The 25,582-nt window shown below is 48.5% G+C and overlaps 1 protein-coding gene and 1 non-coding gene across 2 annotated transcripts in view; both read right to left on the bottom strand.

The window, feature by feature from the left end:
- copg2 (COPI coat complex subunit gamma 2) overlaps positions 1 to 25,148 on the bottom strand; it is an 83,711-nt gene extending 58,563 nt beyond the window's left edge. Inside the window, exons 1-2 of the mRNA XM_072471122.1 lie at positions 25,027 to 25,148; positions 5,825 to 5,877 (exon numbers count right to left, since the gene is read on the bottom strand). Coding sequence (XP_072327223.1) covers positions 5,825 to 5,877; positions 25,027 to 25,063 — 90 coding nt within the window. The 5' untranslated portion in view covers positions 25,064 to 25,148. The remainder of the gene's footprint in view (positions 1 to 5,824; positions 5,878 to 25,026) is intronic.
- On the bottom strand, positions 22,294 to 22,424 carry LOC140388673 (small nucleolar RNA SNORA71). The gene has a single exon (XR_011934244.1). It is a non-coding gene; the product is annotated as a small nucleolar RNA SNORA71 (small nucleolar RNA).
- Positions 25,149 to 25,582: the final 434 nt, after the last annotated feature.

The raw sequence follows: 25,582 nt of genomic DNA, 5'->3' as shown, positions 1-25,582 counted from the left end.
CGCTCTAACTTTATGAACCCCGCCATATCATTTATCCAGGTCTCCACCCCCGGGGGCTTGGCTTCTTTCCACATTAGCAATATTCTGCGCCGGGCTACTAGGGACGCAAAGGCCAAAACATCGGCCTCTTTCGCCTCCTGCACTCCCGGCTCTTGTGCAACCCCAAATATAGCCAACCCCCAGCTTGGTTCGACCCGGACTCCTACTACTTTCGAAAGCACCTTTGTCACCCCCATCCAAAACCCCTGTAGTGCCGGGCATGACCAAAACATATGGGTATGATTCGCTGGGCTTCTCGAGCACCTCGCACACCTATCCTCCACCCCAAAAAATTTACTGAGCCGTGTTCCAGTCATATGTGCCCTGTGTAATACCTTAAACTGAATCAGGCTTAGCCTGGCGCACGAGGACGACGAGTTTACCCTGTTTAGGGCATCTGCCCACATCCCCTCCTCAATCTCCTCCCCTAGCTCTTCTTCCCATTTCCCTTTTAGTTCGTCCATCATAGTCTCCCCTTCGTCTCTCATTTCCCTATATATATCCGACACCTTACCGTCCCCCACCCATTTCTTTGAGATGACTCTGTCCTGCACCTCTTGTGTCGGGAGCTGCGGGAATTCCCTCACCTGCTGCCTCGCAAAAGCCCTCAATTGCATGTACCTGAATGCATTCCCTTGGGGCAACCCATATTTCCCGGTCAGCGCTCCCAGACTCGCAAACTTCCCATCCACAAATAGATCTTTCAATTGCGTTATACCTGCTCTTTGCCACATTCCATATCCCCCATCCATTCCCCCCGGGGCAAACCTATGGTTGTTTCTTATCGGGGACCCCCCCAGTGCTCCGGTCTTTCCCCTATGTCGTCTCCACTGTCCCCAAATCTTCAGTGTAGCTACCACCACCGGACTCGTGGTATAGTTCCTTGGTGAGAACGGCAATGGGGCTGTCACCATAGCCTGCAGGCTGGTCCCCCTACAGGACGCCCTCTCTAATCTCTTCCACGCCGCTCCTTCCTCCTCTCCCATCCACTTACTCACCATTGAAATATTAGCGGCCCAATAATACTCACTTAGGCTCGGTAGTGCCAGCCCCCCCCTATCCCTACTACGCTGTAAGAATCCCTTCCTCACTCTCGGAGTCTTCCCGGCCCAAACAAAACCCATGATACTCTTTTCTATCCTTTTGAAAAAAGCCTTCGTGATCACCACCGGGAGACACTGAAACACAAAAAGGAATCTCGGGAGGACCACCATCTTAACTGCCTGCACCCTCCCTGCCATTGACAATGCTACCATATCCCATCTCTTGAAATCTTCCTCCATCTGTTCCACCAACCGCGTCAAATTTAGCCTGTGCAATGTGCCCCAATTCTTAGCTATCTGGATCCCCAGGTAACGAAAGTCTCTTGTTACCTTCCTCAACGGTAGGTCTTCTATTTCTCTACTCTGCTCCCCTGGATGCACCACAAACAGCTCACTCTTTCCCATGTTCAATTTATACCCTGAAAAATCCCCAAACTCCCCAAGTATCCGCATTATTTCTGGCATCCCCTCCGCTGGATCCGCCACATATAGTAGCAGATCATCCGCATATAAAGATACCCGGTGTTCTTCTCCTCCCCTAAGTATTCCCCTCCATCCCTTGGAACCTCTCAGCGCTATCGCCAGGGGCTCAATCACCAGTGCAAACAGTAATGGGGACAGAGGACATCCCTGCCTTGTCCCTCTATGGAGCCGAAAATATGCCGATCCCCGTCCATTCGTGACCACACTCGCCACTGGGGCCCTATACAACAGCTGCACCCATCTAACATACCCCTCTCCGAACCCAAATCTCCTCAACACATCCCACAGATAATCCCACTCCACTCTATCAAATGCTTTCTCGGCATCCATCGCCACTACTATCTCCGTTTCACCCTCTGGTGGGGCCATCATCATTACCCCTAACAACCTCCGTATGTTCGTGTTCAGCTGTCTCCCCTTCACAAACCCAGTTTGGTCCTCATGAACCACCCCCGGGACACATTCCTCTATTCTCATTGCCATTACCTTGGCCAAGACCTTGGCATCTACATTGAGGAGGGAGATTGGTCTGTAGGACCCGCATTGTAGCGGATCCTTTTCCTTCTTTAAAATAAGCGATATCGTTGCTTCTGACATAGTCGGGGGCAGTTGTCCCCTTTCCTTTGCCTCGTTGAAGGTCCTCGTCAGTAGCGGGGCGAGCAAGTCCAAATATTTTCTGTAAAATTCAACTGGGAATCCGTCCGGTCCCGGGGCCTTTCCCGTCTGCATGTTCCTAATTCCTTTCACCACTTCTTCTACCGTGATCTGTGCTCCCAATCCCATCCTTTCCTGCTCTTCCACCTTGGGAATTTCCAGCCGATCCAAAAACTCCATCATTCTCTCCCTCCCATCCGGGGGTTGAGCTTCATACAATTTTTTATAAAATGTCTTAAACACTTCATTCACTCTCTCCGCTCCCCGCTCCGTCTCTCCATCTTCGTCTCTCACCCCCCCTATTTCCCTCGCTGCTCCCCTTTTCCTCAATTGGTGTGCCAGCAATCTGCTCGCCTTCTCTCCATATTCATACTGTACACCCTGCGCCTTCCTCCATTGTGCCTCTGCAGTGCCTGTGGTCAGCAAGTCAAATTCCACATGCAGCCTTTGCCTTTCCCTATACAGTCCCTCCTCCGGTGCTTCCGCATACTGTCTGTCCACCCTCAAAAGTTCTTGCAACAACCGCTCCCGTTCCTTACTCTCCTGCTTCCCTTTATGTGTCCTTATTGATATCAGCTCCCCCCTAACCACCGCCTTCAACGCCTCCCAGACCACTCCCACCTGAACCTCCCCATTGTCATTGAGTTCCAAGTACTTTTCAATGCATCCCCTCACCCTTAAGCACACCCCCTCATCCGCCATTAGTCCCATATCCATTCTCCAGGGTGGACGCCCTCTTGTTTCCTCCCCTATCTCCAAGTCTACCCAGTGTGGGGCATGATCCGAAATGGCTATAGCCGTATATTCCGTTCCCCTCACCCTCGGGATCAATGCCCTACCCAACACAAAAAAGTCTATGCGTGAATAGACTTTATGGACATAGGAGAAAAACGAGAACTCCTTACTCCTAGGTCTACTGAATCTCCACGGGTCCACCCCTCCCATCTGCTCCATAAAATCCTTAAGCACCTTGGCTGCTGCCGGCCTCCTACCAGTCCTGGACTTCGACCTATCCAGCCTTGGTTCCAACGCCGTGTTAAAGTCTCCCCCCATTATCAGCTTTCCGGTCTCTAGGTCTGGGATGCGTCCTAGCATTCGCCTCATAAAATTGGCATCGTCCCAATTCGGGGCATACACGTTTACCAACACCACCATCTCTCCCTGTAATTTGCCACTCACCATCACGTATCTGCCCCCGTTATCCGCCACTATAGTCTTTGCCTCGAACATTACCCGCTTCCCCACTAATATAGCCACCCCCCTGTTTTTCGCATCCAGCCCCGAATGGAACACCTGCCCTACCCATCCTTTGCGCAACCTAACCTGATCTATCAGTTTCAGGTGCGTTTCCTGTAACATGGCCACATCTGCTTTAAGTTTCTTAAGGTGTGCGAGTACTCGTGCCCTCTTTATCGGCCCGTTAAGCCCCCTCACGTTCCACGTGATCAGCCGAGTTGGGGGGCTTCCCACCCCCCCCCCCCCTTGCCGGTTAGCCATCATCTTTTTCCAGCTTCTCGCCCAGTTCCCACGCGGCTGTATTTCTCCCAGACGGTGCCCCCCCGCCCATCCTTTCCCGCACCCACTCCCCCCTTTCCCCAGCAGCAGCAACCCAGTAATTCCCCCCTCCCCCCCCCCCCCGCTAGACCCCCCGCTAGCGTAATTACTTACTCCCCCCATGTTGCTCCCAGAAGTCAGCAAACTCTGGCTGACCTCGGCTTCCCCCCGTGATCACGGCTCGCCCCGTGCGGCGCCCCCTCCTTCCTGCTTCTCTATTCCCGCCATAATTATCATAGCGCGGGAACCAAGCCCGCGCCTCTCCCTCGGCCCCGCCTCCCATGGCCAACGCCCCATCTCCTCTCCCTCCCCACCTCCCCCCATCACCACCTGTGGGAGAAAGAAAAGTTACCATACCGCAGGATTAATCATACAATCCCTCTTCGCCCCCCCCCGCCCACTCGTCCCACCACTTTGTCCAAACGTTCATTTTCGTAGTCCAATCATTCCAATTTTTCTTCTACAATAAAAGTCCACGCTTCATCCGCCGTCTCAAAGTAGTGGTGCCTCCCTTGATATGTGACCCACAGTCTTGCCGGTTGCAGCATTCCAAACTTTATCTTTTTTTTGTGAAGTACCGCTTTGGCCCGATTAAAGCTCGCCCTCCTTCTCGCCACCTCCGCACTCCAATCTTGATAGACGCGGATCACCGCGTTCTCCCATTTACTACACCGAGTTTTCTTCGCCCATCTAAGGACCATTTCTCTATCCTTAAAACGGAGAAATCTCACCACTATGGCTCTGGGAGCTTCTCCTGCTCTCGGTCCTCGCACCATAACTCGGTATGCTCCCTCCACCTCCAACGGACCCGTCGGGGCCTCCACTCCCATTAACGAGTGCAGCATCGTGCTCACATATGCCCCGACGTCCGCCCCCTCCACACCTTCAGGAAGGCCAAGAATCCTCAAGTTGTTCCTCCTTGCGTTATTTTCCAGTGCCTCCAACCTCTCCACAGATCGTTTCTGGTGTGCCTCCTGTATCTCCGACTTCACCACCAGGCCCTGTATGTCGTTTTCATTCTCTGCTGCTTTCGCCTTCACGACCCGAAGCTCCTGCTCCTGGGTCTTTTGTTCCTCTTTCAGCCCTTCAATCGCCTGTATTATCGGGGCCAACAACTCTTTCTTCATTTCCTTTTTTATCTCCTCCACGCAGCGTTTCAAAAATTCTTGTTGTTCAGGGCCCCATATGAAACTGCCACCTTCCGACGCCATCTTGGTTTCTGCTTGCCTTCCTTGCCGTTGTTCCAAAGGATCCGCTGCAATCCGGCCACTTTCCTCTCCTTTTTCCATCCGTGTCCAGGGGGAACACCCTTCTGGTTTACCGCACGGTGTTTTCAGCCGTTAAAATTGCCGTTGGGGCTCCTATCAAGAGCCCAAAAGTCCGTTTCACAGGGAGCTGCCGAAACGTGCGACTCAGCTGGTCATCGCCGCACCCGGAAGTCCCGTGCCTCCACATTTCAAAACTGCATAGTCTTCTAAACATAGCTTTGTCAATATCTTGCGCAATTTCATCATGACCTTGATTTTGTATTCAGTGCACCCATTAAAAAAAAAAGCGATAAACTCTTTTGTCTTTTTTATGGTTACTACAGTTCTGCTTTTGAAGGTTTTAAAAATGACAGGTTTTGATAGTAAATTGAGACAAATTATTCTATTGGATGAGTGAGACATCAATGAGGTCATAGTTACAAAATTATTGGTAAAAGGTCTAGAGGGGAGCTGGTGAGAAACGTTTTCACTCAGAGTTGTCAGGATCTGTCACGATCTACCTCAAACAATGTTGGAAGCACATTCCATAAATAATTTAAAAAGGAGTTGTAACGGTATAAGGCTACAGACAAAAAACAAGGATATACGATTAAGCACAACTGCTCCTTCTATATCTGCATTGTTGTCTTCACAAATCTCTCAGTGTCACTTTATCAAAGAATGTGGGAAAAGGCGCATTTTTAAGTTGTAGTTTTAAAATGAAGTCACAAACAATCTCAATGTCAGCAACCACATTCTTCTATCTTGGGAATTAAAGAAACAGAGATGATACTGAACACTTGCCTCTTGTAGTACTGCACTCTTCTCTAGTTGTTGGTAAGGATTGGATCCACTTCCTAAAAGGAATACAAAAAAACGAAGGTGAATATGATGCACCAATAGTAATTGATGATCAATATTGTACTATAAATTAACTGGTCCTAAAGCTATCTTGACAAATATTTGTACTCACATTTCACTCCAGGACTTTTTTAAAAACATCATTCTTTTGCCCCATACACACCCTGAATGGTGTATCCTTGTCAGTCTAACCAGTTTCATAGGTATCAAAAGTACCATACTACTGATTTGTACAACCAGCAGGAAGATTATATGATTGGTAGATTTCAACTAGCTTCCACATGCATTCATGTAACTGATATGGACAGGATGACCGTTTCATTATACACTGTGGAAAAATTACATTCCATCTACATCAAAATACTTTCATTGTGAAAATAAAAAGGCATAACTGTTGAAATTAACATAAATGTAATGTTCATAGGCTCCCTAACTTTGTGAATTTTGGTTGAATCTTTACTGCAGTATTTTCATTGTGCTTTCTATTAGTCAAGATAAATAATTTTTATTGCAGAGAAAGTGGTGGGGAAACTATCCCTGAAGAATTTACTGAACCTCTCTGCATATTTCCATGGGTTGGACAAACATACTCTACATTTTATATTATTGCTGGCAAACATATAACAAATTACTTAATTATAATTTATAAAATGACAATTAACTTACAGCTCATCTATTTTGAAACACATTTCCACCAACATTTTGCTTGTAACTGGAAAACTCAACAAATTCAGTTACAAACACAACTTCTTGGCCCGTAAGTTCTGTGCAGTGGCAATTTGATAATAATCTTTCTTATTGTCACAAGTAGGCTTACATTAACACTGCAATGAAGTTACTGTGAAAAGCCCCTAGTGGCACACTCCAGCACCTGTTCGGGTACACAGAGGGAGAATTCAGAATGTCCAATTCACCTAACAAGCACATCTTTCGGGACTTGTGGGAAGAAACCAGATCACCCGGAGGAAACCCAGACACTGGGAGAATGTGCAGACTCCGCACAGACAGTGACCCAAGCTGGGAATCAAACCTGGGAACCTGGTGCTGTGAAGCAACAGTGCTAACCACCGTGCTACCATGCCGCCCAGTCGGATTGCCACTCTGCTTCTTCTTACTTATCTGGAAATGAAGCTGCTCCTGTCTCACCTGACCTTTTGACTCAGGCTGGACGAGAAAAGAGTAGAGCAGCACTTTCCCAAGGCCTTCTGTCCTGGGCAGCGGAGGTAAGGAAGCCTTGCCACATTTTTACGGCACTAGGGGTCGGATAGTCAGTGGGGGCTGGTCAGTGTGGAGGGGATCAGATAGTCAGGAGGGTGGTGTGTGGGTAGGGCAATCAGGGTGGATTAAGTACTATAGTTACTTAGAAGTGGTTTTAAGTCTTCCAACTTTTTCTGGAAGAGAGTCGAAACAATCCAAAGTTCGCAATTTTGATCATACTTGCGGATGGTTCCCATTGCAAGGCAATTACCCAACGGAGGTCTGAACACTGTGGGCATTTGCCTTGCAATTCCCACCTGGAGGCTTTTGGGTGGGTGGGTGCCAATGCATCCTTGGAGTATCCTCCAGTTACGACACCCCAGAGTTTGGAAGTTACAGACCATTATTTAATCCCAAAGAGGTAAAGGATATTCTAATCACTATCTGAAAGCACAATGAAATCCTGAACAAGCAGCTGATTCTAGGTTTGATTTCCTAGTCTGTGCTATGCTAGCTGATTGCAGCCAGACTGTCAGTTGGGCTGCTACAACCGGCCTTAGGGATCATGGTCTAATGTAAGGAGAGAAAGGAAAATCAGCCAAGGCATCTATTGCTAATTACTGTCCAGTGACCTCTGCTAATAAGCATGAATTCTGGTCAAGGCCAGCGTCAGGCTTAGCAGTCATGCCTAATTCACACAAGAATGGTCACTTGGATTAGGTACCAGAGGGTTATCAGGATCTGTTCAATCATCCTACAGCAAAAGACTGTTCATGAGGAAAGAAAAACAAAAAATCCTCGGGCTATAGTTCAACCACACGTAATACTTCAATACAATGGCACAATGGGTTGATGCCTCAGATGAAGTATATTGCATCTCTGTTTATCTTTTGGATTGCATTGGAGAATTACTGCATTAACTTAAAAATATGGAGCTTGGGCTCCATAGCCAAGATCGGAGCTTCACTTTCTCACACTGACAAGATTGGGTGGTAGCATCCAACATGTCCATCAAATTTTACTGACATCCACCTATTCGTAAAATTATTTTATTCTCGTGATATGGCAAACAAGGGGCCAAATGTACCATATTGATCTTAAATACAGCATGACACTACCTAATAAGAATCATAAGTGTGCAGTTGCTGGTATATCATACCTTTATCATTCAGAATAAGAATAAGTACAACGGCTGTTAAGTATGCACCATGGCCACATATGAAATACAATTATAGATTGAACGCAACAGTCACAACACCAGCACCAAAGCTCATGATCAAACTAACAGCATAATTTAATCAACTAACTTTAGTTCTAATACATTAAGGCATTGAAAAGCAAATTGATCTACAAACTTTCCCAAGATAATCATTATGTCTCCTGCAAGTACTGCAAAACAACTCTGTTTAAAGTTACACCAAAATAAAGCTATAATTTCCTCCAGGATATGCAAACAATTTACCTCAAAAAACAGAATTGCTTCCTCTTCCAGCCTCACAGGCCAGTAGTTGCAACTTCAGATCATTAACAATTACAAATTTATTTTGGAGATCTTGACATTTCGGTTTCTGCCTCTGTGGGCAAAATTATTTATTCCCCCATTGAAAACTAATCAATCAAAGAGTAATAATGCACTCATTCCACTATATAATATTGACACACACATACACGGAGATGCAGCTTGAGCAAGAGCTTGAGCAAGAACTAGGTTACCTTTCTTCAAGTAATTGAGAGGTACCAATAAATATACAAATTCTTGCTTATGATGTTTAGAACATTATAAGTCAATAAGGATCAAGATGAGCAGCATTTTTGTACTGTATGGTAAATAAATACCTTACAGAAGATCAAATCAGCTGATGAGCAATACCAGATGGATAGCTTCAGGAGCTAAGCAAAACATTTTGATAGCTATAAGCAATGATGCTGACTAAGTTCAGTGGAAAATAATTATTATAGGACAAGTCCAAAACTTCGAAGTCATCAAAACAATTTGATGGCTGAATCACATATTGACCTTTAGCTCATAACTCTATGAATAATATTTGATGTGCTGAAAGTACCATTTTTCAAAGATTTACCAATCCACAAAACAATCCAGACAGCAAAAACCTCTCAAAATTTACTTCAGACAGACTGGCAAACTAATTCAACAATTTAGCGATGTAAAAGTAAATTACAAGTACTGTCATTGAAAATGTATTCGGGTTTATTTTAACACTATTGCCTGGCTGACAAGGTAAAGGTATCGCTTCATGTACTATAGAATCACAGAGACTTTCCCGCAGCATCAACCTTCACTTCCCACCACCCCCTCCAGTCCCAAAAAAGTCTCTGAATCAGTGCTGATCTGTGCTCTTAATTATCTCAGACAGATTAGAAGTTTAGCTGCAATTTGGAGGGGGAAAATAACAAGATAGGATCAAGCAAGATTTCTGATCACAGTGTAATGATTCCCAATAAAGATGGAAATACTGAGATCCCGGCCCCGGGTCACTGTCCGTGTGGATGTTGCACATTCTCCCAGTGTCTGCATGGATTTCACCCCCACAACCCAAAGATGTGCAAAGGATTCTATTGATGCGATCATCAGACTAATCAAGGCCAGCCCCATCAATGGCACCAATCAAGAGCATTTCAGTGTATTTTGCCATGTATATATCTTGCTCTGCGCGATTTCTCGTTTCCTTTTTTCTTGTTACGGGGGGAGGCTATTGTTTGTAAGGGAGAAAAATTGTGTAAAAAACTTTAATAAATATATATTTTTAAAAAAGAGCATTTCAGTGTTCTTTCCTGATTTCAATCGCAAACTTCAATGTCCAATTTGTCTTTATGACAGGGAATGTGACCAAAGGGTGTCTGGCGTTGATGACTGCAGTGTTTTCGAATGTGATTTGCATTGCTCCACCTGTGTTATGCGCCTAAGCCATACCATCGAATTTGCATCAATCCCCTCAGGCTGATTAAAATACCAACAAAAGTATTATTTCATCAGACCTGCACTCTTCCAATACTTTTGTCGAGATTAGAAGGCATATACCCACACTATTCCTGTATCTGTTCACCACCTAGTCCTCATCCACCTATCTAAACTAATCTTGAATGTTGACAGAGTTCTAGACTCAACCACTAATGCTGGAAGTAAATTCTGCAGCTTCACAACTCTGTGTAAAGAGGTCTATATTACAACTATGTTCTAAGTTTCTTATGTAAATTTAGAAACTTGATCAGATAACAGAGGGCTGATTGATCCTGTGGAATCCTATTCAGCAAAATAGAGCATGAAAGAGAATTTTGTTTGATGGTGAGTGGGGAGCATGCTGCTACCCTAATCAAATTGTTTCCTTTAATATGGATATTGTAGTGCATTACTATTCATCTGCAGCCAACCCCATCATTAGTTGCCCTTAGATGCTGGTGATGGACCTACCCCTTTAACTACTGCAGTCCTTGTGCTAAAGTAGCTCTCATAATGATGCTGGTCAGTGCTCCAGGATATTGGTCCAGCAACAGTGAAGGAATAGTAATATATGCCCAAGTCACAATCATGTATTGTTTGGAGTGGAGTGCAAAAATGATGGTATACTCACGATTATACTTTTTGTCCTTCTCGGTGGGTTGGGAAATACCATTTAAAGTAATAAAAAAGGCTCAGAAACTCCCAAGTGCACGCAGAGCCACTGCTAGCATATCAGTGCAGTCTAAGGGCAGAGGACTAGTAGGTTTCTCACTGACTGTACAGCTAAACATCAATAAAAGCAACATGCAATTATAGAACATAGAACAGTACAGCACAGTACAGGCCCTTCAACCCACGTTGTTGTGCCGACCATTTATCCTAATCTAAGATCACCTAACCTACACCCCTTCAATTTACTGCTGTCCATGTGCTTGTCTAAGAGTCGCTTAAATGTCCCTAATGATTCTGACTCCACCACCTCTGCTGGCAGTGCATTCCACACACCCACCACTCTCTGTATAAAGAACCTACCTCTGACATCTCCCCTATACCTTCTTCCAATCACCTTAAAATTCCCCCCCCCCCCCCCCCCCCCCGCCCCCGTGACAGCCATTTCCACCCTGGGGAAAAGTCTCTGGCTATCCACTCTATCCATGCCTCTCATCACCTTATACACCTCTATCAAGTCACCTCTCTGCCTTCTTCGCTCTAGTGAGAAAAGCCCTAGCTCCCTCAACCTTTCTTCATATGACATGCCCTCCAGTCCAGGCAGCATCCTGGTAAATCTCCTCTGTACCCTCTCCAAAGCATCCACATCCTTCCAATAATGAGGCGACCAGAACTGGACACAATATTCCAAGTGTGGACTAACTAGGGTTTTATAAAGCTGCAGCAAAATTTTGCGGCTCTTAAACTCAATCCCCCCCCCGTTAATGGAAGCCAACACACCATATGCCTTCTTAACAACTCTATCAACCTGGGTGGCAACTTTGAGGGATCTATATATGTGGACCCCAAGATCCCTCTGTTCCTCCACACTTCCAAGAATCCTGCCTTTTACCCTGTATTCAGCATTCAAATTCGACCTTACAAAATGAATCACTTCACATTTATCAAGGTTGGACTTCATCTGCCACTTCTCAGCCCAGCTCTGCATCCTGTCAATGTCCTGTTGTAACCTGCAACAACCCTCAACACTATCTACAACTCCCCTAACCTTCGTGTCATCGGCAAACTTACTAACCCACCCTTCCACTTCCTCAACCAAGTCATTTATAAAAACCACAAAGAGCAGAGGTCCCAGAACAGATCCTTGCGGGCCACCACTGGTCACCGACCTCCAAGCGGAATACTTTCCATCCACTACCACTCGCTGTCTTCTTTCGGCCAGCCAATTCTGTATCCAGCCAAATTTCCCTGTATCCCATGCCCCCTAACTTTCTGAATGAGCCTACCATGAGGAACCTGATCAAATGCCTTACTGAAATCCATATACCCCACATCCACTGCCCGACCTTCATCAATGTGTATCGTCACATCGTCAAAGAATTCAATGAGGCTTGTGTTATGGGCCCAGATTTAGAGAACCCCAAAATGTATCATGGCGTTCACCTGACCCACAATTTTTAATAGAATGTTTTACGGGGAGCACACGGCCCACTCTACAGGTGTGGTACAGCAGAAATGGAAAAGTATTTTTTAAAGCAAAACAATGTTTATTCTATGAACTCAAGTTAACCTTTTTAAAACATAGTGAACATCTTAGCAACCATTAATTCAAATACAACCCCCAAAGAATACAACACGAAGCAATCCTTTAAGCTTTCCTTTTAACATCCATAAGACTTAAAACACCTTTTCCCAGAAGCACATCAGGTTAATGTCACTACTGTTATTAGTTTTAAATCACCAGGATCGATTTCCAGTCTTTAGATTACAGAGAGAGAGGCATACAGCTTCTGGATTGGATTGGATTGGATTTGTTTATTGTCACGTGTACCGAGGTACAGTGAAAAGTATTTTTCTGCGAGCAACTCAACAGATCATTAAGTATACGAGAAGAAAACGGAATAAAGGAAAATACATAATAGGGCAACACAACATGTACAATGTAACTACATAAGCACTGGCATCGGATGAAGCATACAGGGTGTAGTGTTAATGAGGTCAGTCCGTAAGAGGGTCATTTAGGAGTCTGGTGACAGTGGGGAAGAAGCTGTTTTTGAGTCTGTTCGTGCGTGTTCTCAGACTTCTGTATCTCCTGCCCGATGGAAGAAGTTGGAAGAGTGAGTAAGCCGGATGGGAGGGATCTTTGATTATGCTGCCCGCTTTCCCCAGGCAGCGGGAGGTGTAGATGGAGTCAATGGATGGGAGGCAGGTTTGTGTGATGGACTGGGCGGTGTTCACGACTCTCTGAAGTTTCTTACGGTCCTGGGCCGAGAAGTTGCCATACCAGGCTGTGATGCAGCCCGATAGGATGCTTTCTATGGTGCATCTGCAAAAGTTGGTACGGGTTAATGTGGACATGCCGAATTTCCTTAGTTTCCTGAGGAAGTATAGGCACTGTTGTGCTTTCTTGGTGGTAGTGTCGATGTGGGTGGACGAGGACAGATTTTGAGATGTGCACCCCTAGGAATTTGAAACTGCTAACCGTCTCCACCTCGGCCCCGTTGATGCTGACAGGGGTGTGTACAGTACTTTGCTTCCTGAAGTCAATTGCCAACTCTTTAGTTTTGCTGGCATTGAGGGAGAGATTGTTGTCGCTACACCACTCCACTAGGTTCTCTATCTCCCTCCTGTATTCGGACTCGTCGTTATTCGAGATCCGGCCCACTATGGTCGTATCGTCAGCAAACTTGTAGGTGGAGTTGGAACCAAGTTTTGCCACGCAGTCGTGTGTGTACAGGGAGTAGAGTAGGGGGCTAAGTACGCAGCCTTGTTAAGGACTATTGTGGGGGGACTTCCGGGTGCGGCTATGCAGAGCTAGGTCGCATATTCGGCAGCTCCTGCTTGGAACGGACTTTTGGGCTCTTTTACAGGGCCCCCACGGCATTTGTTTGACATTTCCCGGTGTGGGAAGAAGGCTGCAATATTCCCCCGACAGTGTCCCCCAGGAAGGGTATGTCTCTTGGTTGCCAGACACACGCAGAAACAGTAAAAGATTTGGCTGCAACTGCAGGATAAACAGGGCCTCTTCCAGCATGCAGGCGGGGGAAGGGTAAGCTTAAAGCTGCAAGCTGACCTGAGGGCCTGTATCAAAAGTGAATTCTAGCAGCAGAGGGAACAACTGTGAAAAGACCTCATCAAGGCCACTGAAGGGACTTCCGGTTGCGGTGATGCCTAGCTAGCCGCACGCTTCGGCAGCTCCAGCTCCGACGGACCTTCGGGCTCTTTTAAGAGCCCCAACGGGGAATTTTTCGACGACGCAACCCGGTGTGGGGCGTGTGAGAAGGGAGTCCCCCCCAAACAAAGGAGGAAAAAACCGGCGGCGGCGGCTGCAGCGCGAGGAATCGTCGACCAAAGGGTCAGAAAGAGAGAAGTACAAGATGGCGGCGGAGAAAGCGCAGGCGACATGGGGGCCTGAGCATGAAATTGTGAGACGGTGCGTGGAGCTGCTGAAGAGGGAGGTGCTGACCCCGTTGCTACAGGCAATTGAGGGGCTCAAGGAGACATTAAAGACCCAGGAGACAGAGCTCCGTGTGGTGGAGCAGAAGGTGACAGATATTGAGGACGAGATCCTGGGCCTGGCGGTTAAGACACAGACGCACGAGGCACTTCATAAAAAGTGTACTGAAAGGATCGAAGCCCTAGAAAATGGAGCGCGAAGGAAGAACCTTCGGATACTGGGTCTCCCTGAGGGTGTGGAAGGAGTGGACTGTGGAGCGTACGCAAGTACGATGCTGAGCTCACTGATGGGTGCTGAGGCCCCTACGGGCCCCTTGGAGGTGGAGTGGGCAAATCGGATTCCGGCGAGAAGACCAAAAGCGGGAGAACCACCCAGGGCGATAATCGTGCGATTTTACCGCCTTAAGGATAGAGAAGAGGTCCTGAGATGGGCTAAAAAGGTGCGGAGTAGCAGATGGGAGAATGCAGTGGTACGGGTATACCAGGATTGGAGTGCGGAGGTGGCGAGAAGGAGGGCGAGCTTCAACCGAGCCAAAGAGGTGTTGCATAAAAGGAAGGTGAAGTTCGGGATGCTGCAGCCGGCAAGACTATGGGTCACGTATCAGGAGAGACACCATTATTTCGAGACGGCGGAGGAAGCATGGACCTTCATCAAAGAAGAGAAATTGGATCGGAACTGAGGGACTGATGCTGCAGGAAATGTTATTGTTAATGTTACGGTGGAAGTTAATTGAGAAGTAAACAGGGAAGGGGGGAGACATTGGGGAAATGTGGGCGCCGGTGAGGGGGGAAAGACGGGACATAGTTGGAGAATGGGGAAGGGGAGGGGAAAGGGAGCTGCGCCATAAGAGGCGGGTCAGGTAAAGGGATGTCCCCGCACCAGAAAGAATAAGGCGGGAAGACAGGCGCAAGGCGGATGGGAGTTCCCCACATGGGGGGGGTCGAGGAGTGAGCAGGAGTAGCCGGGGTCAGTTGAAGTCAGCTGACTTACGGAAGTAATATGGGGGGAGCAATCATGCTAGAAAGAGATCTAGCGGGGAGGGGGGGAGGGAGGGGGAGGGGGGGGGGGGGACAACTGGGTTGCTGCTGCGGAAATCCAAAAGGAAATGGCTAAAGAGTGGGTGGGCGGGGATGGTGTGCGACGCTGGGGGAGCGAGCGGGAGCGCGGAGGCAGGATATGGGACTGGCCTAGAGAAGGTAATGGCTAGTCGACACGGGAGGGGGGCAGGTAGCCCCCTAGTGAGGCTGATCACGTGGAACGTGAGAGGCCTGAACGGACCGATAAAAAGGGCCAGAGTGCTCGCGCATTTGAAAGGACTAAGGGCCGACGTGGTTATGCTCCAAGAGACGCACCTAAAGGTGGCGGACCAAGTTAGGCTAAGGAAAGGATGGGTGGGACAGGTGTTCCACTCAGGACTGGACGCAAAGAATAGAGGGGTGGCCATTTTGGTGGGGAAACAGGTCGCATTTGAAGCAAAGAACATCGTAGCAGATAGCGGAGGTAGATATGTAATGGTGAGTGGCAGGCTGGAGGGAATGGAGGTCGTGTTGGTTAACGTGTATGCCCCAAACTGGGACGATGCGGGATTTATGAGACGGATGCTGGGGCGTATACCGGACCTGGAGGTAGGAAACTTGATTTTAGGAGGGGACTTTAATACGGTGCTGGACCCGGGGCTAGATAGATCCAGCTCAAGGACCGGAAGAAGGCCGGCAGCGGCCAAGGTACTTAAGGGGTTTATGGACCAAATGGGGGGAGTGGATCCATGGCGATTTCTTAGACCTAGGGCTAGGGAGTTTTCCTTCTTCTCCCATGTCCATAAAGTGTACTCCCGGATAGATTTTTTTGTTTTGGGAAGGTCGTTGATCTCTAGGGTGGAAGAAGCTGAGTACTCAGCCATAGCGGTTTCGGATCATGCCCCACATTGGGTGGACCTGGAATTAGGAGAGGAAAGGGAGCAGAGAACACTCTGGCGATTAGATGTGGGACTGATGGCGGATGAGGGAGTGTGTGCAAGAGTGCGGGGGTGTATTGAGAGATATCTGGAGGTCAATGACGACGGCGAGGTCCCTGTGGGAGTGGTATGGGAAGCACTAAAAGCGGTGGTCAGAGGAGAGCTGATCTCCATTGGGGCCCACAAAAGGAAAACAGAGGCCAAGGAAAGGGAAAGATTACTGGGGGAGATTTTAAGGGTGGATAGGGAATTTGCAGAGACCCCGGAGGAGGAATTGTACAGGGAGAGGAGACGACTCCAGACGGAATTTGACCTTCTGACCACCAGAAAGGCAGAGGTACTGTGGAGGAAGGCACAGTGGAGGAGGTATGAATATGGGGAAAAGGCGAGTCGCCTGTTGGCTCATCAATTGCGAAAGAGGGCAGCAGCGAGGGAGATAGGAGGAATTAGAGACAAAAGGGGAGACACGGTGCGAAGGGCAGGAAAGATAAATGAGGTGTTCAAGACCTTCTATGAGGAACTGTATAGGTCTCAACCCCCAGAGGGAGAGGAGGGGATGCGGCAGTTCCCGGACCAATTGAGGTTCCCGAAAGTGGAGGAGCGGGGGGTGGTAGGCCTGGGGGCACTGATTGGGGTGGACGAGGTTATTAAGGGACTGGGAAGCATGCAAGCAGGGAAGGCCCCAGGACCAGACGGGTTCCCGGTGGAGTATTACAGAAAATATGTGGACTTGTTGGTCCCGTTGATGGTGAGGACGTTCAATGAGGCCAGGAAAGGGGGGACTCTACCCCCGACGATGTCGGAGGCGACGATATCGTTAATTTTGAAGAGGGATAAAGATCCGTTGCAGTGCGGGTCCTATAGACCCATTTCATTGTTGAACGTGGACGCCAAATTGTTGGCAAAGGTACTGGCATCGAGGATAGAGGACTGTGTCCCGGGGGTGGTGCACGAAGACCAGACAGGGTAAAAGGGAGACAACTGAATGTTAACGTGCGACGACTATTAGGGGTGATAATGATGCCCCCAGTGGAGGGGGAGGCAGAGATAGTGGCGGCAATGGACGCAGAGAAGGCATTTGATAGGGTGGAGTGGGAGTATTTATGGGAAGTGTTAAGGAGGTTTGGGTTTGGGAACGGGTTTATTAGCTGGGTTAGACTTCTTTATGGGGCTCCAACGGCAAGCGTAGTTACAGGTCGACATAGATCGGAGTATTTCCGACTATATAGGGGAACAAGACAGGGATGCCCGCTGTCTCCATTGTTGTTCGCGTTGGCAATTGAACCTCTGGCCATGGCGTTGAGAGACTCCAGGGAATGGAGAGGGGTGATTAGAGGGGGAGAAGAACACCGAGTCTCGTTATATGCGGATGACCTATTGTTATACGTATCGGACCCAGCGGGGGGAATGATAGAGGTTATGCGAATTTTGAGGGGGTTCGGGGATTTCTCGGGGTATAGGCTAAACATGGGGAAGAGTGAATTATTTGTGATACATCCAGGGGACCAGAGTAGAGAGATAGAAGGCTTGCCTCTAAGGAAAGTGGAAAGAAACTTCCGATACCTGGGGATTCAGATCGCTAGGAGCTGGGGAAACCTTGCACAGACTTAATCTGACACGGTTGGTAGAACAAATGGAGGAGGACTTCAAGAGGTAGGACATGCAGCCTCTATCGCTGGCGGGCAGGGTGCAAGCAATTAAGATGATGGTCCTCCCGAGGTTCTTATTTGTATTTCAATGTCTCCCTATACTAATCACTAAGACCTTTTTTAATAAAATAGACAGGAGCATCACGAGCTTCGTGTGGGCAGGGAAAGTTCCGAGAGTAAGGAGGGGGTTCCTTCAGCGTAGTAGGGACAGAGGAGGATTGGCACTACCGAACTTGGGCGATTACTATTGGGCCGCCAATGTGGCAATGATACGTGAATGGATGATGGAGGGTGAGGGAGCGGCGTGGGAAAGACTGGAGAGAAAGTCCTGTAAAGGGACGAGTTTAGAGGCGCTGGTGACGGCGCCGCTACCGATCTCACCTAAAAAGTTTACCACAAACCCGGTGGTGGCGGCAACATTGAATATCTGGGGACAGTGGAGGCGACAGAGAGGGGTGCGGGGAGCCCTGGTGGGGTCCCCAATCAGGAACAACCATAGGTTCGCCCCAGGAAGAATGGATGGAGGATTTCAGAGCTGGTTCCAGTTGGGAATTAGGAGGGTGGGAGATTTATTTATAGATGGGACTTTTGCGAGCTTGGGAGCATTGGAGGAAAAGTATAAGTTGCCCCGGGGAAATTTCTTGAGATATATGCAGGTGAGGGCATTTACTAGACAATAGGTGAGGGAATTTCCGTTGCTCCCAACACAGGGGATACAGGACAGGGTGCTTTCAGGGGTGTGGGTCGGAGAGGGCAAGGTGTCAGAGATTTACCGAGAGATGAGGGAAGAGGGGGAGGAGTCGGTGGGCGAACTAAAAGGAAAGTGGGAAGAAGAACTAGGGGAGGATATAGAGGAGGGTATGTGGGCTGATGCCCTAAGCAGGGTAAATTCCTCTTCCTCATGCGCCAGGCTTAGCCTGATTCAATTTAAGGTGCTACATAGAGCACACATAACGGGAGCAAGATTGAGCAGGTTCTTTGGAGTGGAGGACAAATGTGGGAGGTGTGGCGGGAGCCCGGCAAACCACGCACATATGTTTTGGGCATGCCCGGCACTGGAAGGGTATTGGAAGGGAGTGACGGGAGTGATTTCGCGGGTGGTGAAGGCCCGGGTCAAACCAGGCTGGGGGTTAGCTCTATTTGGAGTTGCGGAAGAGCCGGGAGTGCAGGAGGCGAAAGAGGCCGACGTTGTGGCCTTTGCGTCCCTAGTAGCCCGGCGCAGGATCCTACTCATGTGGAAGGAGGCGAAACCCCCCGGACTGGAGGCCTGGGTAAATGATATGGCGGGGTTCATTAAACTGGAGCAGATAAAGTTTGCCCTGAGAGGATCGGCTCAAGGGTTCACCAGGCGGTGGCAGCCATTTCTCGACTACCTAGGGGAACGTTAGAGGGAAGACAGATGACCAGCAGCAGCAACCCAGGGGGAGGGAAGGGGGGTGGTTTTAGTTTAGGTCAAAGATAAAGGGGTTTTGTTACTTGTGTATTGTTTAAAATTTCTGTATTGTTATTGTTGTGTTTGCTTTGTAAGAGGGGAAAAATTGTTGTTTGGGAAAAAATTTTCAATAAAACATTTATAAAAAAAAAAAAAGGACTATTGTGGAGGTGTTGTTGTTTATTCTTACTGATTGTGGTCTGTTGGTCAGAAAATCGAGGATCCAGTTGCAGAGTGGGGAGCCAAGTCCTAGGTTTTGGAGCTTTGATATGAGCTTGGCTGGGATTATGGTGCTGAAGGCGGAGCTGTAGTCAATAAATAGGAGTCTAATGTAGGAGTCCTTGTTTTCGAGATGCTCTCGGGATGAGTGTAGGGTCAGGGAAATGGTGTATGATGTGGACCGGTTGCAGCGGTATGCGAATTGCAGTGGATCAAGGTGTTCTGGGAGTATGGAGGTGATGCGCTGCATGATCAACCTCTCGAAGCACTTCATTACGACTGAAGTCAGGGCCACTGGTCGGTAGTCATTGAGGCACGTTGCCTGGTTCTTCTTTGGTACCGGTATGATGGTGGTCTTCTTGAAGCAGGTGGGGACCTCGGAGTGGAGTAGGGACAGGTTAAAGATGTCCGCGAATACCTCTGCCAGCTGGTCAGAGGTATTCGCAGGCTCTGAGTGCACGACCAGGGATCCCGTCCGGGCCCGTCGCCTTCCGAGGGTTCACTTTCAGGAAGGCCAATCTGACTTCGGAAGCTGTGATGGTTGGTATGGGTGAATTATGGGCTGCTGGGGCACTCGACATCGGATTGTTGGTTACCTGTTCGAACCGAGCATAGAATGCATTGAGTTCATCGGGGAGGGGTGCGCTGCTGCCAGAGATACTGTTCGGCTTCGCTTTGTACCCCTTTATGTTGTTTAGTCCTTGCCACAACCGCCGAGAGTTTGTCTGTGACTCTAGTTTGTTCTGGCTGTGATTGAAGCTATCCAGCTCTGAAAACGAAACTAAAACACACCCTGCAGCAAACAGCCTAAATCAAAAGTAAAAAGCTGACAGACACCCCAGATCCACCCACTGTCTGATATCATTGCAGTAATAAACACCCATTTCTTAAAGGTACTCTCACTAGATATTTATATACACATCCATTTATAAACACCCATTTCTTAAAGGTACTCTCACTACAGATATTAATATACACACCCATTTATAAACACCCATTTCTTAAAGGTATTCACCCATGATACTTGTGAGGCATGGCCTGCCCCTCACAAAGCCATGCTGACTATCTTTAATCAAACTATGTTTTTCTAAATAATCATAAATCCTATCTCTCAGAATCCTTTCCAATATTTTGCTCACCACAGACGTAAGATTGATGGGTCTGTAATTCCCAGGGATTTCCCTATCCCCTTTCTTGAACAGGGGAACAACATTCGCCTCCCTCCAATCAATCGGTACTACTCCAGTCGAGAGTGAGGACGCAAAGATCATCGCCAACGACGCAGCAATCTCCTCCCTCGCTTCCCGTAGTAACCTTGGGTATATCCTGTCAGGCCCAGGGGACTTATCTATCCTGATGCTTTTCAAAATTTCCAGCACATCCTCCTTCTTAATATCAACCTGTTTGAGTCTATTAACCTGGTTCACACTGTTCTCATTTTTGTTTTTTGTTTTTTTTTTCTGTCCGGGGGGGGGTGGGGAAATAAGAGGTGGAAACAGAACGCAGCAAAGTTATGCTCCAACGTCAAACAATCAGCTACAAAGTGGAGGTAATCGCCACGGTCACTGCATAACACCAGTTCCCATGGCGTCGACGGCAGGGTCTGTGACCACACCTGTTCAGTGAAATCCCCCCCCCCCCCCAACCAAAAATAGACCCTCCACCCCCCCCCCCCCCCCCCCAGGGTGTCACTGTCACAAAGCACACGCAGACAGCAAGGGTACACAAACCCTCTCCCCAGTCACCGGGCTGTTAGTGGCACTGCGGACGTCCTCATTCGGAGAGCCAGCAGACACGACGGACCGAATGGCTTCCGCCTGCGCCCTCAGAATTCTAGGATGGGATGGGATGAATGTTGGCCAGGCACGTGTGTGTGTGTGTGTATGTGTGTGTGTGTGTTTGGGGGTTCCTGCCTCAGATACAAACCAGTGTGGATATTTTTTTTTTGCTCGTTCCAGAAATACGGACCGACTTAACTCTCGGGATTGACCCGACAACTTTACAGACCAGGCCAGATTTACAAAGGGCGCAACGATTATTGACAAATACGGATGGACGGGAAACCTCAAAGCCCCAAAGGTGAAATGAAAATCACCTTATTGTCACGAGTCGGCTTCAAATGAAGTTACTGTGAAAGCCCCTAGTCGCCACATTCCGGCGCCTGTTCGGAGGCCGGTACGGGAATTGAACCGTGCTGCTGGCCTGCCTTAAAAGCCAGCTATTCAGCCCTGTGCTAAACCAGCCAAATTGATTGAGGTCTTTAAAACGATGAATAGAATGCCCCTCGAACCCGCTCTGGCATTCACCATCATTGGCTGATCTGTAACCTCGACCACACATTCCTGCTGACCCCGATGACCTTTCACCCCCCCCTTGTTAATCGAGAATGTATCGACATCCGCCTTAAAAATATCCAAAGACTCTGCTTCCCTCGTCTGTGGAGAAAGAAAATGCGAGGGACTCACCACCCTCAGAGATAGAGATTTCTCCTCATCACTGTCTGAAACCCCCCCCCCCCCAAATGTTCTAGATTCTCCCACAAACATCCACCTAGAGATATTCTTCAACACTCCAGTGGATGCAAACCTAACCTCTCCAACCTATCCCCACAAGACCATTCCTGGCGTTAGTCTGGTAAACTTCCCCTGAACGGTTTCGAATGCATTTGAAGGGGGTTCTGATCGGGTCGATGTTGCCACTCTTTCCCACAGGGAGTGGTCGAGGTGAATCGTCTCAATTAAGAGGAAGGGGGAGAAGCTGGAACAACACAAAGCACTGGGAGTTTGCGTCAGAGATCTCACTGCGCTGCACCGCCTGGGTTAACAGGGTCTGCAAAAGGGTGGATTTAAACCCAGGTACGCAGGTCCCGGCCAATCTGTCCGAAAGTAACGAGGTTCCCTGGAAACCACATCCGCAGGAAACACGGGAATAAACTTTCGAGTTACTCTTCCTGCAGTATCAATGACCTGACCACGGGGCAGTGCCAAAGTCACTTTCGAATGCAGTGTCACACTGTTCTCATGAGCAACAAGATCCCTCTCTCGTGAATACTGAAGCAAAATATTCATTTAGGGCCGCCCCTACTTCCTCAGACTCTAGGCACAAGTTCCCTCCACTATCCCTGATTGGCCCTACTCTCACTCTGATCATCCTCTTATTTCTCACATCAGCCTTGGCGTTTTCCCTAATCCTTCCCGCCAGGGCTTTTTCATGTCCCCTTCTAGCTCTCCTCAGTCCATTTTTTAGTTCCTTCCTGGCTACCTTGTAACCCTCTAGAGCCGTGCCAGATCCTTGCTTCCTCAACTTTACGTAAGCTCCCTTCTTCCTCTTGACTAGAAGCTCCACTTACTTCTCTTGTCATCCAAGGCTCCTTCACCTTACCATTCCTTCCTCGTCTCAGTGGGACAAAACTATCCAGCACTCGCAGCAAGTGCTCCTTAAACAACCCTCACATTACTGTTGTGCATTTACCCAAGAACAATTGTTCCCACTTTATGCTCCTCAGCTCCTGTCTAATGGCAGTATAATTTCCCCTCCACCAATTAAATACCTTCCATACTGTCTGTTCCTATCCCTCTCCATGACTATGGTGAAGGTCATGGAGTTGTGGTCACAGTCACCAAAATGCTCGCCCACCGAGACATCCGACACCTGGCCTGGTTCATTGCCGAGCACCAAGTCGAATATGGCCTCCCCCCTAGTTAGCCTATCTACATATTGAGTCAGGAATCCTTCCAGTACACACCTGACAAAATCTGCTCCATCCAAACCATTTGCACTAAGGAGGTTCCAGTCAATATTAGGGAAGTTGAAGTCACCCATGACCACAATTATATTGCAGTTTAACTTAGTAAGAACCTCCCAAAATACATTACAGGGTGTTATCAGATGAAACTTGACATTGAACCACCAAAATAAATATTAGGGCAGGTGTCCAAAAATTTGGTCATAGAAGTTTAAAGGAGAGAGAGAGGCAATAAGGTTTAGCTTATGGTCAAGGCATCTGAAGGCATAACCAAAGGTTTTATTTGTTCAATTGATGTGATTGTTATCATTGGCAAGGCCAGCAATTGCTGTCCATCCTTAAATGTCCTTGCGAGGTGGAGATGAACAGCCTTCTTCAACTGCTGCAGTACCACAGTGCTGTTCAGTAGGGAATTTCAGGATTTTGATCCAGCGGCAGGGGCTGTTTAGCACAGGGCTAAATCACTGGCTTTGAAAGCAGACCAAGGCAGGCCAGCAGCACGGTTCAATTCCCGTAACAGCCTCCCCGAACAGGTGCCGGAATGTGGCGACTAGGGGCGTTTCACAGTAACTTCATTGAAGCCTACTTGTGACAATAAGCGATTTTCATTTCATTTCATTAAATAAAGGATGATATCATTCCAAGTCAGGAAATTGTGTTCTTTGGAAGGTCCCATGCATCTACTGTTCTTGTTCTTCCAGATGGTAGAGGTCATAAGGTGCTGTTGAAGAAGCCTTGGTGAGTTGCCGCATTGCACCCTGTGGAAGGTAGACACGGCAGTCTCAGTGCGCTGGTGGTGGATGCCAGTGTGTATTTAAGGTGATGGACAGAAGGTCAATCAGCCTTTACCCAGGATGGTGTCAGGTTTCTTGAGTGTTGTTTGAGCTACACTCATCCAGGCAAGTGGGAGTATTCCATCACACACCCGAGTTGTAGATGGTAGAGAGGCTTCAAGGAGTCAGGAGGGGAGTTGCTCGATAACCAGGTATTGCAGAACACTTAGTCTCTAGCTATTCGGCTCATCAGGTCTGCACCATCCCTCCAAAACATCACCCTACCTAGGCCCACTCCCTCACCCTATGACTGTAACACCACCTAACCTGCACATCTTTGGACTGCTCTTATAGCCACAGTATTTATGCGCCTGACACAGTGGAGAAGACATTTCTGTCCATCCAAAACTTGATGTTGGACAAGCAGCCTGACAAATCAAGGCAATAGAGTGATCGGGAGTGGTGAGGAAACACACGCTCAAGCGTAATCTTATGTTTAGGACTGAGGGGCTGCATGTTGACGAGGGATAGGGAGGGGGGAGCCAGGGTGCCAGGACACCAAAGGTGTGTGATAGCCAGGATCATGCGGTGCTGAATTGTTGCACTATCTAAAATGAAGTGGTCATGATCCCAGTGTCCAGATCTACCTTGACAAGTTCTATTAATAAACCTGTTCCCAGCCAGCCAGCCACAGATCCAGCCAACCTGCCATCGCTCGCGGCGCCGCTGAACAGATCAATTGTAAATTATACACACTGACCTGGACATTTTAAACCTGATCTGAGGCTGGTGTTGACATTCACAGCAATGTGCCCCGCCCCCTCACCAGGCCTTTCTAGTCCGAGGGAGAATGTTTTAAGTGTCCCCCAGCCAGCAGCCTGGCTAGCCGGGACTGCGGCCCAGCCTTTCCCCCCTGAGCAAAGGCACCTCTGAGCGGGGCCGGCCAGCCGCAGCTTGTGCCCGGGCTCGGGGAGTGGCAGGGCCCGGAGTCTAACCACCGGGAGAGCGAGGCCTCTGCCGCCCTTCCCGGGGAATCCGAACATAGTTTAAAACCCGACGGTAACTCTTGCGTCAAAAGCGCCATCACTGACCCAACTCCTCGTCTTTTTTATCGAATTTCTTAATCATTTTCGCAGCACCTCAGCCTGTCGTCAGGGACACAGCAGCTGGCCACGCCCCTCACTGATTGACAGTTCAACACACGCCCCCCGCCCCGGACTGATGGGCAGCTCAACGTACATGATGCCCTGTCCCAGAATGATTGACGGCTCAATGCACATGGTGGCCCGCCCCCAGAATGATTGGCAGCTCAATGTACATTGTGCCCTGCCCCTCAGAATGATTGGCAGCTCAATGGGCATGGTGCCCCACCCCCAGAATGATGGGCAGCTCAATGCACATGGTTCCCCATCCCTCCGAATGACTGGTAGCTCACGACTTCCAGTGGCGGCATGGAGGAGGAGGTCGCATGTTGGATGGCTCCTGCTCGAGGCTTTATTTTTTTGGAACTTAATGCCCGGTCCCAGGGGCAATTTTTTGTTAAATACTTGCAGGAAGACATAAGTAAGAAAGATGTCCAAAACCCAAAGGAAAGCTGCCGTGAGAAAGGGGGCGAAGGGTCGGCTCGGCAACTGGAAGGATGGCGGA

This window comes from Scyliorhinus torazame, chromosome 13 (assembly GCF_047496885.1).
Source record: "Scyliorhinus torazame isolate Kashiwa2021f chromosome 13, sScyTor2.1, whole genome shotgun sequence".
NCBI lineage: Eukaryota > Metazoa > Chordata > Chondrichthyes > Carcharhiniformes > Scyliorhinidae > Scyliorhinus > Scyliorhinus torazame.
The sequence above is the reverse complement of the archived record's forward strand: the minus strand, read 5'-3'. Positions and strand labels throughout refer to the sequence as shown.